General features: G+C 33.2%; 1 protein-coding gene and 1 long non-coding RNA gene across 2 annotated transcripts; one reads left to right on the forward strand and one right to left on the reverse strand.

Moving 5' to 3' along the window:
- Window positions 1–7,076: 7,076 nt before the first annotated feature.
- On the forward strand, window positions 7,077–8,067 carry LOC108210376 (dehydration-responsive element-binding protein 1D). The gene has a single exon (XM_017381626.2). It carries the CDS (start codon window positions 7,180–7,182, stop codon window positions 7,864–7,866), a length of 687 nt encoding a protein of 228 aa, XP_017237115.1. The 5' UTR covers window positions 7,077–7,179; the 3' UTR covers window positions 7,867–8,067.
- Window positions 8,068–8,952: 885 nt separating this feature from the next.
- LOC135151621 (uncharacterized) lies at window positions 8,953–10,374 on the reverse strand. The gene is made up of 3 exons (XR_010290340.1): window positions 10,189–10,374; window positions 9,981–10,034; window positions 8,953–9,822 (listed from the first exon to the last, which is right to left on the reverse strand). It is a non-coding gene; the product is annotated as an uncharacterized LOC135151621 (long non-coding RNA).
- Between the last annotated feature and the right edge of the window lie 7,131 nt (window positions 10,375–17,505).

Raw genomic sequence — 17,505 nt, forward strand, 5'->3', positions numbered from 1 at the left:
CTAAATACGAGTTTAGAAACTCATTTAGTTAGCCTATTAGACTTGCTCCTATATCCTAAGCCATTCAATAATGACGCTCCCTCCCCCATTAAATATATGTTGTTAAAAAAAGCTGAAATTTCTCGCCTCTCGGTGGAAAATGAAATATATAAATCTTAATCATAAATGAACAAATTTCATTTTGATCTGAACTGAAATTTTGTTCGGAAGTGAAAATTTGTGTCGTCCTCTTTTCATCATAAACTAGTCGGGAATCCGTGCGTTGCGACGGCCTATAAAAATTATATTAATAATTTAATATTAATATTTGTAAAATAAAATAATTTTGTGGCTGTCTATAAAAAGTATATTAATGGTTCAAAATTAATATTTGTAGGATAAAATAAATTTTATATTTGTAAAAATCTTGATGTAATACCAATAATAATATATAAAATTTTAAATTGGACTATAATTCATGGTGAAAAATGAAAATAAATTTGTACATGTAATTAACAATTTAAAATACGACGAATCTTAATTTTATTTGTGTTTTTTTGAAAAATAATTATGTTCTTACGTTGTCACCTTCCTTTAATATTTTTGGATTGACTGTGCACAAAAACATCTCGCTTAAATCCGTGATATAGTGGTCTAAAACTACCTTTGCTTGCTTGTAACCACTTTATTTTTTAATACTGTATAAATAGCCTTCACTTAAAAGTTACTTGAACGGAGCAAACAGAATAATTTTTTCCTGTATACAAAGTAAATTATAAAGATTATTAACAACAATAAACATGTCCGATAAACAAAACAAATATTATAAAAGAATAACCAACAAACATACATCACTAATAATTAATTTATTGATATCATCCATCAATATCATGTCAAGACTATATTTTTTTCGCGTGTTTGGATTTGTCGACTCTCACATAGCGGTGTATAACTACCTTTGCTTGCAACAACCTTTATTTTTTTAATACTGTATCAGCCTTCACTTATCGTTGTAGAAAAACGGCACCACCGAGTTAGAAATCGAGCAAAAGAACTATCATCAAGAGAGGTAGGGTAGGTTGTGTTTAGATGATCCAAAACCCTACAAGCTATAGGGGTATTTATAAGTGCAGAGAGACTTGTGTGCCACTCTTTTCCATAATTAAATAATCTGAAATAGAATCAGATTAAAAGACTTGCAAGCTACTATATTCCATAAATAATCTGATACAAAATTATATTAATTTGTGTTAAGATATATACCATATTAATTAATCTAAAACAAAAAAGTAGCTTTTATGTTTGATATTTTTCATTCAAAAATTCCAGATAATTTTTGATATTTTTCATCCAAAAATTCCAGAAAATTAGAAAAATAGAACGGAGCGATGTGAGAGGCGCCACATACACGCCCCTCGCTTCTCCTTTATATGTGCTGAGAGACTTGCGTGCTACTCTTTCTCATAATAAAATAATCTGAAACAAAATCAGATTAAAATTTTCAGGATACTATATTCCATAAATAATCTGAAACAAAATCTGATTCTGAAACTTGTTTCTAATATACCCGAAACTAAAAAAAGTAGTTCTAATTTTTAATCTGAAACAAAATCAGATTAAAATTTTCAAAATACTATATTCCATAAATAATCTGAAACAAAATCAAATTCTGAAACTTGCTTCTAATATACCCAAAATTAAAAAAAGTAGTTTTAATTTTTGATATTTTTAATCCAAAAAATTAGAAAAACAGAACGGAGCGATGTGAGAGGCGCCACATACACGCCCCACACTTCTCCTTTATATAAGTATATTGATTATTTCAGTAGAATAGCAAATCAATACCCTTTATTAATAAGCGAAACCACTTTTCGGTGGAACATCGGTACCAAAAGTACCAAAATTTGGTCACTTTCATATTGATTAGGATTTTATAGTCATTGTTATATTATTATTAAAAGACTTTTATATTGAATAGAATTTTATTATTAAAGACCTCAATATTCATTAGGACAGTGAAAGACTTCTGTATTGATTAGAATTTTATTATTAAAAACTTCAATATTAATTAGGACAATGTAATATAATTTTTTATTTAATAACAATAATCATTATATAATTATGAAAAGATTTTCATATTATTAGGATTTTATACTTATTATTATACATTTTTAGGATTTTATAATTATTATTATACAATTATGAAAAAACTTCTATATTGATTCGGATTTTATTAATAAAAATTTCAATATTGGTTAAGATTATTATACTACTATAAAAAGACTTCTATGGTGTTTAGGGTTTTGTAATATAACATTTATCCTATTCGCACAGCTAAATCGCTAACAATTTAACTTATGAAACAATTCTATAAAATTCATATAAAAAATTGGCTATCATCATATTAATTTTTATTTAACAATTATTACTATTATCAAAAAACTTTTATATTTGACAGGATTTTGTATTATAACAATTATCTTACTAATAAAAATATGTTACCAACAAAATTATTTGTTTTAATTTTTTAAAACTCAAATAATTTAATATACATAACAACTCTATAAATCTTTTATCATGCTTTAGAGTTCAAATAAATAAGGAGTTCATATTGATATTAATATAATATCCTATCAATAGAATAATAATGTCAACGAAATTATTCGTTTTAATTTTTAAAACTCATACAATTTAATTTATGAAATAAATTTATAAAACTTCTATCGTATTTCAGAATTAAAATAAACAAGATTCAATATTGATACCAAAGTACCAAAAAAATTGGTCATATATTTTTTTAATAATAATAATTATTATCATTCAATGTTTTTCAGAAGATTGTGATAAAGACGAATAAGGCGGTGGTAACACTGACTTGATGGAAACTTAAAAAAAATAAGTTATTGTCCATATTGCAACTTATAATAAAAGAACCAAAACTCTAGACATACGTCTAATATTCGTTTTAATTTTTAAAACTCAAACACTTTAATTTACGAAACAAATTTATAAAACTTCTATCGTATATCAGAATTAAAATAAACAAGATTCAGTATTGATACCAAAGTACCAAAAATTTGGTCATATATTTTTTAATAATAATAATTATTATCATTCAACGTTTTTCAGAAGATTGCGATAAAGACGAATAAGGCGGTGGTAACACTGACTTGACAAATGGAGACTTAAAAAAAATGAAGTCATTGTCCATATTGCAACATAATAAGGGAACCGAAACTCTGGACATACGTCAAATATTCGTTTTAATTTTTAAAACTCATACACTTTAATTTACGAAACAAATCTATAAAAGTTCTATCATATATTGGAATTAAAATAAACAAGATTCAATATTGATACCAAAGTACCAAAAAACTTGGCCATTTATTTTTTAATAATTATTATTATTACCATTCAGTGTTTTTTAAAAGATTGCGATAAAAACGAATAAGGCGGTGGTAACACTGACTTAACAAATGAAAACTTAAAAAAATGAAGTCATTGTCCATATTGCCACATATAATAAAAGAACCGAAACTCTAGACATACCTCAAATATTCGTTTTAATTTTTAAAACTCATACAATTTAATTTATGAAACAAATCTATAAAATTTCAATCATATTTTAGAATTAAAATAAACAAGATTCGATATTGATACCAAAGTACCAAAAAACTTGGTATTTATTTTTTAATAATAATAATTATTATCATTTAGTGTTTTTCAGAAGATTGCGATAAAGACGTATAAGGCGGTGGCAACACTGACTTGACAAATAGAAACTCAAAGAAAATGAAGTCATTATCCATATTGCAACATATAATAAAAGAATCGAAACTCTAGACATACGTCAAGATATTTGATATCAAATCATTATTTTACTTATGAGTTATATTTTAGAACATATATAATGTTTAGTGATTTATAATATAATTGTTTTATCTTTTGATTGCAATGATTATATTGTATAACATAACCTGCAGATTGTCAGATGTTTACAAATATTGTAGACTAAAAAAATTAAAATTGAAACGAGTAGAGTATTTTTAAATAATTTTGGACAACAATACTCTTATTTTGTGGACTCCATAGAACAGGGACCCATATTATTATGAAATAAATTTAAAGTAGGATCAAATTTTAATATATAGAAAGTCTTATATTAAATAACAATAATTTAAATATCATTTAAAAACAATAATTTAAATAGGTATAATAAAAATATAATAATGTAATTAAAAAAGACATTATTTTTCTAATAAATAACAAATTTTAAAATTTTATTTAAACCCGTGCTTGGCACGGGCTATCAACTAGTATGGTCTAATTTATGAATTGACATGATATTATCGAAATTAGTTCCTGACTAACCAAATTAATAACTTTGGCTAAAGGAAGTCGAACATACTAAATACGATCATACAATATTAATCATATTTAGCAGGATTGGAATTTCTACTATATCCTTCTCTTTTTTATTAATTGTCATATTTATTTGTTAGCCCTTTATTAGCCGCTCTTTTTCACCTTCTTTTTCACTTTCTTTGTCTTTATTCTCATCAGATCATCCTAAAACATCATGTATATTTGGCGAAAAAAAAACATCATGTATAAATTCCTAGTCCCAAATGTGATAATTGACATAAGTTGAAAACCCCCAATCACACTTTATGAGACATTAATTTAATCTAATTTAATCAAAACAAAAGTCCGAATACTTAGGGTTAAAGTCTAACCTATTTATAGCTATAATAATGTTCAAAATTAATCAGGGAAAGCAGTTGTAAAGCTTTTGAGACATAGCTTTAATGATAATGCTTTCTCTCCTCCCTATGGGTACATTTTGTTATAACGAAAATGAAGACAAATTTTTTTTAATTGTTTCAGAAACTTTTATGTGTAGAATTGTGGTTTTGCGAGACGTAGGCCAATATATCACTGGATGTGGTTGATTTCAACTACTTTGTGCTAGATGTGGTTTTCACTTGTTATTTAGAAAACGTAATTCCCTTTTATAAATATATCACTGGATTATTATTCAAAGGTGTGGCTCTTCAAATTGGCGATGCAGTTCCAATTTTTGAATGAAAGAAATAACATTTGTATCATGAAGACGTGGCACTTGGATTTCTTAATCTTATATATTCACATATTCGTGGTTTTAATTTGCGGTGCCAATAAACGTGCGGTCCTCCCTTGTGGTTTCAAAGTAGTTGTAATTCACATATTCGCATTTAATTAATTTTCTCACAAACTCATTAAGTTATAAGATTAATTGTTATAAAATAATTAATCTATCATTTAGTATATTTTGATGTAAATTATTCTTGACGAGTTCTGCAAGACAAATTTACTCGTGTACATTGTTCTTCTAACTACAGTTGCCATGATGATCCGAATTCCGAAGTGAGAAATGTGGTGCTTCAAGAAGCGCTATTTGGAATGCCTGCATGAGGCGATGACATGGAAATCGAGCTGGCTTTATGGAGTTGTGCATTTTGATACATACCTCAACAAGTAGTCTAAAGTGCTGGTAATAGATCGAATGTGCCAACTGCCAAGTATAGTGTTAATAATGGAGAAGCTTATATATCCTGTGATCTTATACGTACACACGCTAGCTGTAATATGGAGCCGCAGACTGGATCTGGATGGACCGACTGCCAAGTGTTAACCATGTTATAGCTTAGGTTGTTTGTATATGTGGATCAACGTGTAATATGTGGCTCTTCTTAACCCTGTCTGTGTGTCATGTATCTTTCATGCTTATGTCAAGGAACCAGTTACTCTAAAACCTCAAGGTGTTAGAGAATGGCCCTTTCCAGGATCTTATATATCTTTGGAGCATTAATTTGCCATTCGTGCCACTATAAATTATGAGAATATTGGGGGGTGGCAGGGATCGAACCCGAGTCCTCTGCCAACCTGGCTCTGATACCATGTCAAGGAACCAGTTACTCTAAAACCTCAAGGTGTTAGAGAATGGCCCTTTCCAGGATCTTATATTCTAACAGCTTAGATATTTTCTTCCGTTTGGTACCCGATAGGGCCGGGGAAGAAGACTAGGTCTGATGTTACATGCCTAGCTACAAGTTTATGGCCAGCCAACATTAACTTTATGAAATATCTGAAGCTTCGAGAAAATTGAAAGTGACCCAACCGCCGACCGGAATGATGAGCTTCTCCGCTAGTATAAATTAATGATCGGAATGATCAGTGTGTCTAGCACAATATCTACTCCGTGAGAAAATATCCAAAATTGAAGGGGGGAAAATGAAATGCATGCTTCATGATAGAGGTCCATGACTCGATATGTCTGTATTATGTACACAAAATCCACGGTCAAATTTGTGATACTAAAATTATTCGTATACTTATATGGAAATATCGAATTCAAAGATATTTGAAAAATCTTACACGTACGGTTAATTTTGTGATATTAAAATTATTCACATATTTTTGCAGAAACATCAAATTCAGAGACATTAGAAAAAACTTACATTTCACGTAATAACAATATTTTATATATAGGAAGCGAATTGTGTCGAAATTTATCGTCTAAGAACGTACATAATCCTTTGATGAATTTGATTCCGTTGTAGTGTTACACCAGTATACATTACTAATTAGTAATTACTAAAACCAAACAATACCAGGGCCATGTCAGTTTAGTCCGGGCTCTCTCACTACTATCATGATATCCCTCCATCTCATATTATGTTTACTCTTTTGATTAGTAGACGGTAAATTTGACCAAATTTTAATCCATAATTAAAAAAAATTATTAATTATTTTAAAAATCTGAAAAATAAATTTTTGAAGGGGATTAGATATATTTTCTAGTAAAGTAAATTTTTTAATATCTTGAAGTCAGATAATATGTGTAATTTGCAGTCAAAATCTAGTCATTTTGACGCTTCAATAGTCAAAACAAGTGACAAGCCATATGAGTATTTGCGAAATGGTAGTTAGTTGTGGCGGGCAAAAAAATCACAACCGAAGAAAAAAAATGCTGCCACGTGAAACAAATATGGAAGGCCACGCCAGTTGATACAACAACGAGCGAATCAATCAGCTAGATATTTATTCTGTGAAGGACTGATCGTATGTAAACCACACACTCTTCGGTCCCCCTTTTCAACTATTCATTCACATGTAATAACATAAATACACACTCCCTTATTTAGAAAAATATCAAACATGGATTCTTTTCTCTCTTGCCCGGAGCAAGCTCTTTCTCAATTTCCACAATCCCTGAAGATCGACACCGCACTTGACAGCTCATGTGAAGTATTGTTAGCCTCAGTGACTCCGAAGAAGCCCTCGGGAAGAAAGAAATTTCAGGAGACGCGACACCCGGTTTACCGAGGAGTGAGGCGCAGAAATTCAGGCAAGTGGGTTTGTGAGGTTAGAGAGCCTGTTAAAAATTCTCGAATTTGGCTCGGGACTTATCCTACTGCTGAAATGGCTGCTCGGGCTAATGACGTTGCAGCCATTGCACTCAGAGGTCGTAATGCCTGCCTTAACTTCGCTGACTCCACGTGGAGATTGCCAGTTCCTGATTCTTCGACTGTCAAGGACATTCAGAAGGCTGCAACCAAGGCAGCCGAGGCGTTCAGGCCATCGACTGCGGTGAAGGCTTTGGTATTGATAGCTGCAGACAAGGCGGCTGCAGAGTCCTTTAGGCCACCCGATCCGGCAAAGGCATTGATGTTGCAACAAAATTTGGTGCTTTATATGGATGAAGAGGCGCTTTTTGGAATGCCTGGACTCATCAACTGTTTGGCACAGGGGATGTTGCTTCCTCCGCCGCAACGTGCACAATCTGATTGGGATGATGAAGTGGAAAATGCTACGGACATGTCTTTGTGGAGTTATTCATTTTGATTCCACCAGTGCAAGCTTTTATTATAAGCACTGGATTGGATGTGCTCTGTCTGTAAATAATGCAGAAGATTTTAAATCTACCAGGTCATCTGAATGTAATATTAGTAGCAGAAGTTTGGGTTTGCTATTCAATGTATTTCCCATTAGCACCGGAGAGGTCGGGGAAAACAAGTTTTGTTATAAAATATAATATGTTTGCAAGTTTGTTTTCAACAACATTAACTCAAAACAAAAACAAAAATTGAAACTAATAATTAGAAGACAGGAACTGAAAATTTATCTGGTAAAAGTTGATTCTTGTAATAAAGAGACTGGAATTAATTCACATCCAACAACTAAATAAGCTTTTGATAGAAGGCATTACACAGGAAGAGTGCAACATTAATATATAGCTTGACACAGCTACAATATATCTTCAATATATTTAGCATTGTAGATTTGTATTAAGTATATGGAGAGAGGAAACTATAACTGCCTGTATAATTACATATAAAAAAATGGGAGATGAAGATCATGAGTTGTGTATCTACTCGCGAAAACATGATGAAATATCTTCCTGTTTGAAAGCTGCATGTGCAACTGAGAGTAGGAACAAGAACAGGATTCTGTATTAGGCATGAGTGTATAATGGTGCAACGTACACATTAGCTGTGGATGCTGGGTTGCGATATTACCGTACACATTAGCTGTGAATGCTGGGTTGCAATAGTACCGTATGTTAATTACATTGCGGTTACATGAGCATATTAATCAAGATTTTCTTGATTCACTCATGAATAGGTCCGGACACATAAATTTCTCTGGCTGGTGGCCAGAAGCACTTGTTATTTTCTTCAGACCATCAAGTTGCTTACACTAATGAAAACCCAGACATGAGACACCATTGGTGCAGCTACCCTGAGCCAGTACTACATTAATAATTGTGTTTTATAAAATTGATGACGACGATGATGATGGCATGGCAGCCCAGGCACACAGATAACTCTGAGTCATCGCCACAACTTATGTATACTAATCAGTAATCAGTGATCCCTAACTATATATTAATGTGGTAACAAATTCAGAAAAAAAAATAACAAAAGGGAGTAAGCAAATTTTCTTTTTCTTTATTAGGAAGGGTTAATTACAAGAAATTTGACCTTGGGTTATTAAAGACGATGAGTATCCACTGGGCTTGCATATTCAAAAAACACATGTATGTAATGCTCAGAAATTGCCTATTAGTGACTATTTAACTATTAATTTACTGATGCTGAAGGTTCCCCTTAACCTCCTTCCGACTCACAGGATCTCCTTACCGGCTCTAATCCTTGTCATAACTCAATTGTGTCCAGCAAGACAAGAATACTCATGCACTACTAACTAATATCTAAACAAGAGATTATAGATGGAGGTAGGGCATACAGAAATTCTAAAGTGTGTAACGTGATTCACTAATAGACTGAAACTTTTTCCCCCTCAGGTTCTGATAAAATACTTCCCTTCTTAGATTTTCTAGTATGTTATGCTTCATTTCTAATACTGTCACCGGCTAATGTTCTCCCGAGACTTCTTGATGATTTTTAACTTTATAAGATTCTCCTAAATCCTCACTTCACCAAACCTTTACCAAGACCTCTACTTCGTGATGATCAATTCTGTAAGTTAGAAAGTGGTTTAATTAGTATAGGTAAACCGGTATTCTATTATGGGGTATCACACAGTTATTTGAGTAAGAATATAACATCTATTAATGGAAAGCACTCACATTCCTCAGATCCGTCTTTTTCTTGAGCTTCTCCGATTTGGCTTGAACATTTATTATTTTCCTTAAGCTTCGTCTGCCCAGGAAGGTTCTCATTTATTTTACTATAGACACGGAACATTACAACGTATATTCCTCTGGAGGATCGTCTTTCCCACACAGCATCTGGTGTGTATATATATATACAGTACATGAATCATGGATGAAAAGAACTGCATCACAAAAAAGAAGGAAATAGAACGGTATTGATGGAATTGTTCTTCTTTAATGGAGGCCATTTCTGAGACCCTTAAGCTCAAATATAAAAAGAAATAAAAAGGTTAAGCTCTATTTATTCATACAAGGAACAGGATGTGCAAAGAATTATCACCTTCTTGGAGCATATTATATGCCACAACAATATTGTTAGATAAGTCTACCAGATCTGAAAAAGTCATTTGTATTGTGAGAAAATGAAATGATAATAGCAGAACTCATTAACAGTTTGGCAGTGGGGGATAGGGTGATCATCCTCCCCCACAGTGTGTGTGCCAAGTGATGGGTGTTTTGGTCATAATGACATGAAAGAAGCTACCGACCTGTCTTGATGGAGCTATTCATTTTAGTATGCGCCTCTCTACTGCTAAGCTGCTAATATTAGGGTCTAAACTAAGTGCTGGTAAAATTGTAGGATACATGTAACTTAGGTTATTATATATGTACCTGTATCTGTATAACATATGTATATCTGTAACTGCAGATTGGATTCGCCATCTGTTTGATTTTAAAAAATTATAACGCAATCTTAGGTTATCTATCAATGTGTGGCTGCAATTGTATTGCTGCATATGATGGGGCCGATGGATAGGGTTCTGTCCCCTTTAGATTAAAAAGGCAGTGTATGTGTATGGTACTGTTTTGGTAAGATTTTTCTTGAAAACTTTCTTAGTAGAGTCCTCTTACGCCCAGGTGCGTTAAAATATACTCCCTTCTATTTTTTATCAATTAGGGAAGAAGGTTAAGAAATATGCAGAAAACACCGAGAAAGAAAAAGAAAAGTGTAGGGGTGTACACACGATCCGCTCAACCACATTACCTGCTCGCACCTCTCGCGTCCAAACTGCATTCTATAGATTGATAGACGCGAAATGTGAGTTGATTGCGAACGATATTTTAAATAGTCGCTTATTTGTGATCTAGATGCGGTTTTAAAATTTTAAAAATCGCAAAATCTAAACCGCAAATTTGTACTCTCCGTGACTGCTTAACTTTAGGATCACATCAAATTTTTATCTAATTTCTTGTGGGACATTTCGACAAGTCCTCTGGTTGAAAATTTTTCATGTATGAAAGGAACTTCTGATTCTTCCGATATTGTATTTCGTTACAATCCCTAACGTGAAAGTTTTATGACAAAAAAAACTAATAATGCTACAGCATTAGTCCTTATTTAATAATATTTTAGCTAACAGTTTTAAGTCTCACCTTGAACTCTTGGAGATACTCTTAGACAAAAAGCATTAGTAAAGAAAACGTGGCCATTCACGTGGTAATTTTATAAAAGGGACATTTTTCTCGGGAAAAATTAAAGAGAGTAGATTATGCCGTCAAATACAAGTATGGGGTGTATTCAATTCGAATTTTGAATGATTTTTTAATTCATAAAATTCGAAGATATTTAATTGTGATTGTTTAAAATATATTAAAAATCTTGACGTACTTAATTAGGATTTTAAATTATTCTACAAAATCCGTTGATATTCAATCAATTTTAAATTACACTTTAAAATCAAATGGTATTCATTTGGAATTGTTTAAATTTCATTAAAGTATGATGATATTCAAATATTGATGGATTTCTTTGAATTTCTCAAAGTGATTTTGTGGGATTGTTAAATATATTTTAAAATTTTGAAATCCCACCAAAATCTAGGAGATTTTGAAATATTGTGCTTAATTCCTAAGAATCTGCTCCCTCCAAACCAAACCTACCCAGTATATCCCGCTTAGAGCAGGGTCTAGTGAGGGCAAGGTGTACGCAGACCATGCCCCTACGCCGAAGAGTAGGGAGGCTGTTTCCGTGAACACCCTGGCTTAGTGCAAGACAAAGTATTGTGTGAGATATATGTAAATAGTACCTTGGCCCATGATTCCTGACACATGGGACCTACCTTTATCATGAATACAGCTGGCTCCGTCCCCCTCAATTGTTTACATGGGGACAGGGGCTCGGCAAGCTTTCTAATGTTTTCATAAAATATAGTTGGATAAATTATTTTAATTTTTTTATTTTGAATAAATATTTACTATCTAAACTTTTATACAAAAAAGAATTTTTTTTAAAAAAAAAAGTTACTAAACTATGTTGTATATGCGCCTTAAAATGTGTGTTAAGCAATGCAGAAAAAATATAAAGAAATGAGAGGGATAGAGGAAATATATGAATTTGCGACATTTTATAAAGAATCTGTACAAAATCAAAATGAGATACAATCATTTAAAATGCATAAATTAAAACAATCCATTAAAATCTTAGTTGAAGAGTAAATCTTTAAAAAAAATTATTATTTCAATTACATTTATATTCTTATTATATTTAATAAATATTATTTATTTTTAAAATTATCAATTATATATGACATCATCATAACATATTATCTCTACCACAATAATATACTTGGATTTGACAAAAAAAATAACATTTAGTTTTTTAACAAAAAGTATATAACAATATTTGTGTTCTCGGAAAAATTTGGATATGTAATAAATTTATTTGTTGAATAAACAAAAGAAAATACAATGTTCATAGCTATTCTTTTATCAATATTTAATTTATAAATCAAAATTAGTTTATTTAATAGTTTGTGTGAATAAGTTATAAACCAATTTTTAGCTAAATTGGAGAAGTTGAAAATTTCTTATTTTTTTTTCAAATTTGACTTTGTAGAAATGTTTAATATCATTTAAAATTTTTTATGATATTTTGTTTTTAACGCCTCCAAACCCGTATTTCACAGATTCAAGTCGTCCCAAGAACTTCAAAAACCTGCATTCATTACATAACTTGCCCCACAAGTTCCAGGGTCTAACATCCACTTACAAACAGTCTAGAATACGATTACAATAATAAGTTTAAGGTTACAAACTATTATTAATATAATAAAAGTAAACATTGGCGTCACAGAAATGAGCCTTCGCACCCTTTGTCTCCTCCGAACTTCACGCCTTGCCCTTGCCCTTGATGTTACCCTCTTTCTAATTGTCCTTCTCATTCTCGCCATATTCTGTCTTCACTGTTTGAAAGAAAATAGAGAATTTCGCAAGTATGAGCAATTGATATGCTCAGCAAGTCCATTGTTATGAAAAGAAATCTTGCCAAGTAATCATAAAAGTTCACATTACTATGGCTGCACATAAAAAGGAAGTAGCGTAGTACCACACATTGAAAATGAATGTTTCGAAAATAAGGAATATTCGATACTGGTCTCCATCCTTGACGTTCTACTTCATGGCTCGATCACCGCCATTTAGTAAAAACCATCCTATGTCGTCCTCGCAGTCTGATCGCGATCGTCGAATGGCGCCACCCACAATTTCCACACTTTGCTAGCATAAGGGTTATCATTTTCAACCTTCAAATTTTACCCCACATAGAGATTTTATATTTCCACCACTACCACGAATGTAATTCATTCGTGTTGACCAGTTACAAGCATCCTTCCCCGGAGCTTTAGAAAACGTCTCGGCACAAAAGAGATTTCCAACCCTTTTTCTTGGATGTGAACGAATACACCCATTTATACCACATGGAAATTATTCCCAAAGAAAGTAAATAATCCAAATAGAAGGAAACATAAGTCCAAAAATGAAATAATAAGTCGATAAATAGGTTGTTAATTATAAGAGGGTATAGAATAGCAAATAATTAAGGATCTGGTATAAATGGAAGGAGTAGAAGAAAATATCAACAAGAACTTGATACGGAATAAACCATTCAGAGATGTGACCCACGAATAAAAGTAATCTTCAGTGGACCGTTTACTAATGAAAGTGATGATTCAAGATCTAGGTTAAAAGCTTTGCTTCAAGCTAGGTTGTAGAGTTTAATATCGAGAAGACAATTAAAATCCTCTGAATGAAAAGCTTGGAAAGATGAAACAACAATATTAAAATATTACGAAGGGTAGTAGTCAACCCGAAATAAAGGTGGACTTTAATTAACGAAGAATGTGAGTATTTAAGTTGAGCCAGATCCTAGCATTCCGTCTCTAGTCAATCTCCACGAAGTAAACGAACAGCGAGGAGTTATCGGGATCTCAGATACACAATAAATTATTGAGCAGAACATATCTACGATAACATAAATCCGGCATATCAAGAGAACAGGAAGAAGTGACTTGGTAGCACCCGAATCAATCAACACACATGCATCTTGAGAATTTACGGTAAGCGTACCCGAGATAACATCATTGTCAGCTATAGCATCCTTCAGGGTCATGTTGAATGTGCGAGCAGTTGGTTTGCTGCCTCCTGGTGGTGCTGGTAGCCTTGGAACATTACTCTCCTTTTGCACAGAGCGAAAATCTTTAACCATATGACCCTTCTTTCAACACTTATAGCAAGTAATGACCTTCTCCTTGCATCGAGAGGCGATGTGACCTTTCTGTCCACAAAGATAACAAGTAATAGATTCCTGATAACACGGCGTCTGATGTCTTTTCCCGCATGTTTTGCACTCGGGTAGTGGTGGTTTATCTTTGATAAGTGGATTTTATATCCACTTGGAAGCCTTCGTTTTGGCTTAAATTGATGGAATGGCCTCAAGCTTTTGACATTTTTGATATGTTTTAGTGTGGTGTTGTGTAGGTTTCTTGGAAGGAGAACGAAGAGGGGAATCATAGCTTTAATTGGAAAAAAACGGCGAAGCAATCGGATGCACGAGGAGAAAGTTATGGACGTGACAAGGTTGGATGTCAGGGCTGCTGATTTGGCGCGCCCGCCCCAATTTTGGCGCGGCCGCCCCGTTGGCGCGCCCGCCCCAACTCTGGCGCGGCCGCCCCACGACCTGAGCGGGAATTTTGGCCCGTTTTGCCCATTTTTGATCCGTTAGAAGGCCCGTTCGCTGGGAAACTTAAAGGAAGGCTTGGGGGACTTAAAACACAACCTAAAAAAACATTCTAAGGAGCACGTGACGGCTACGGAGAAGATCTAGTTCATAATTTCATCTTTGTAATTCTTCGAAGTAGGCGATACTTTTGGATGCTCGTTTCGGATTTGTTTCTTAACTCTTGTTCTAGTACTTTGATATTTTTTTCCCTATTCAGTACCATGTTTACATTCGAACCCATGATGATGAGAAGTTCGATTATGAACTAATCATTGTCATGGGATTTTAGCGGATTTATCGATGAATTTCAGTAGTTAATTTGCCGTGTTCATATGTGATGGTTTGATTTCCTCGTATTGGTTGTGCTTATTCGTCTTGGATGCGTAGCTAACATCTAAGATTGCTTGTTAATCTTTATTGAAGCGACAGTGAATATATTGATTTAGAACTTGCCATGCGAGCATAGGTTTCGTGTTCGATAACATGACTTGTGATGTGATTTTACCCATCTTGCATCGCCCTATGTAATCTTGATAGATAACTTGCTCTTCAACCGTTATGTTTTCAAATTCTATAGACATATAGGGTCTAAGCATAATCGGTGTCTGTTTACCTTCTATCTTCATTGTGGATGTGTAGCAGTATGGTGCACGTATAACGACAGTTAGCGTGTATCAGTCTCGTGTTATCTGATTAGTTATCAACTATTACAATCGAATAAGGTAGAACTCTGAATGAAGTTGTTAATGAAGCTAGAATCCCATGTTTTATTCTCATTAGTAAATCGTATTCTCTTAGTTGATAAGTCTTAGTTTCATAATTCAAATAGGATTAGTTAAGTAGAAAACCAAAACCCAATTTGATACTTGTCCAAGCATTGAATAATAATCATACATTGGTGCATAAGTGCATATTTCTGAATACACCAGTCTCTGTGGGTACGAACTTGAATAATAATCTATATTACTTGTGACCACGTACACTTGCGTGATTTTGTGCGAACAATCTTGCAGAAAGTGTGCAGACTGTGGTGGCTTAGTCTTCTGACTCCCTTCACTGCCATCTCGGTTACCCACCCGAAGATTCCCTTCCTTCCGAAATTCCTTATTAAGAAAAGACTTCTTAACCTTTTGAGTCCACAACTTTTTCCCTTGGCTTCGTTCAAACTGAGGAGCCTTACGCTTATTATCATTTCTTTCCCTGTTATAGAGTTCGCTCCCTTTCTCCACAAAAGCAGCTTTTTGTACTAGAGTCGCATAATTAGTACGTTCAAAGACAGCTACCCTGTTCTAAATCCAAGGCTTCAGTCCCTGTTGGAAGCAAAGAGCTCTCTTCTCATCTGTATCAACATGATGTGGCACAAACCTTGATAGTTCCGAAAATTTGGTCTCGTATTCGGCCACAGATAGATTCCCTTGTTTAAGCTCCAGAAACTGTAGCTCCATTTGGTTTTCGAGATATTTAGGGTAGTACTTTTCGAGGAATAGTTTAGTAAACCTATCCCAGGTTATAATACCAGTACCCTCTAATCCCCTTCTTGCTTCCCACCAAAAATTAGCTTCCCCTTTGAGCATATAAGTCGCAAACAGGGTTTTCTCTTTATCTTCCACACCCACTATTTCGAAAGTTTCTCAATTTCTTTTAACCAGGTTCTTGCTACAATAGGATTAGTGGTTCCTTTGAACTCAGGAGGGCGTACTGCTTGAAAAGCTTTGAAAGTTATTGTTGATTTAGGTGGTTGGCTAGTTGAGCCTTGGTTGGGGTTATTTGGATTGTTTTGGGTTTGTTGTTGTAGGAAGTTAAAGAACATCTGCCTCATTTGGGGATTAAAATTTTCAAATCCAGGAGGTGGACCTTGTGGTGATTCTTGGGTTTGTATCGTAGGGTTTTCTTTCAATGGGCTTTCATTTGGCTCATGTTCCATCTTGTTTCTACAAAAGTGGTTACAAAATATTAGCAATATGATTCACAATTTAACATGATTTGTAGCAAGGTTATATCACAGGTTTAAAAGGAACAAATAATATATTTATCACAAGGAAAGGGTATAGAATAACAAATAATTAAGGATCTGTTATAAATGGAAGGAGTAGAAGAAAATATCAACATGAACTTGATACGGAATAAACCATTCAGAGATGTGACCCACGAATAAAAGTAATCTTCAGTGGACCGTTTACTAATGAAAGTGATGATTCAAGATCTAGGTTAAAAGCTTTGCTTCAAGCTAGGTTGTAGAGTTTAAAATCGAGAAGACAATTAAAATCCTCTGAATGAAAAGCTTGGAAAGATGAAACAACAATATTAAAATATTACGAAGGGTAGTAGTCAACCCGAAATAAAGGTGGACTTTAATTAACGAAGAATGTGAGTATTTAAGTTGAGCCAGATCCTAGCATTCCGTCTCTAGTCAATCTCCACGAAGTAAACGAACAGCGAGGAGTTATCGAGATCTCAGATACACAATAAATTATTGAGCAGAACATATCTAAGATAACATAAATCCGGCACATCAAGAGAACAGGAAGAAGTGAACTTGCCTGATTACTCCTGCTACTAGCTTGATCCATAAATGTAAATAAATGTGACTGCTTACTAGCAGTTAATTCTCTAATAAAACAGAAACAATTGATTTAGTATTTAATATTAAACAAAGAGTCTCGATTAATTAATATAACGACTTAACACCCTTGCTATCATTTATCTTATTTAACCAATTAATATTTACTGAACTAACTTGTCAATTAACCTTTAAATCTCAACGTCTTATTATTCTTAAATACCCGCTCCAACTTAATTATTATCCTAA

This window comes from Daucus carota, chromosome 3 (genome assembly GCF_001625215.2).
Source record: "Daucus carota subsp. sativus chromosome 3, DH1 v3.0, whole genome shotgun sequence".
NCBI lineage: Eukaryota > Viridiplantae > Streptophyta > Magnoliopsida > Apiales > Apiaceae > Daucus > Daucus carota.

Bases quoted from the DNA above. Each gene is read 5' to 3' on its own strand.
- LOC108210376 (XM_017381626.2), top strand. From the start codon at position 7,180: ATGGATTCTTTTCTCTCTTGCCCGGAGCAAGCTCTTTCTCAATTTCCA.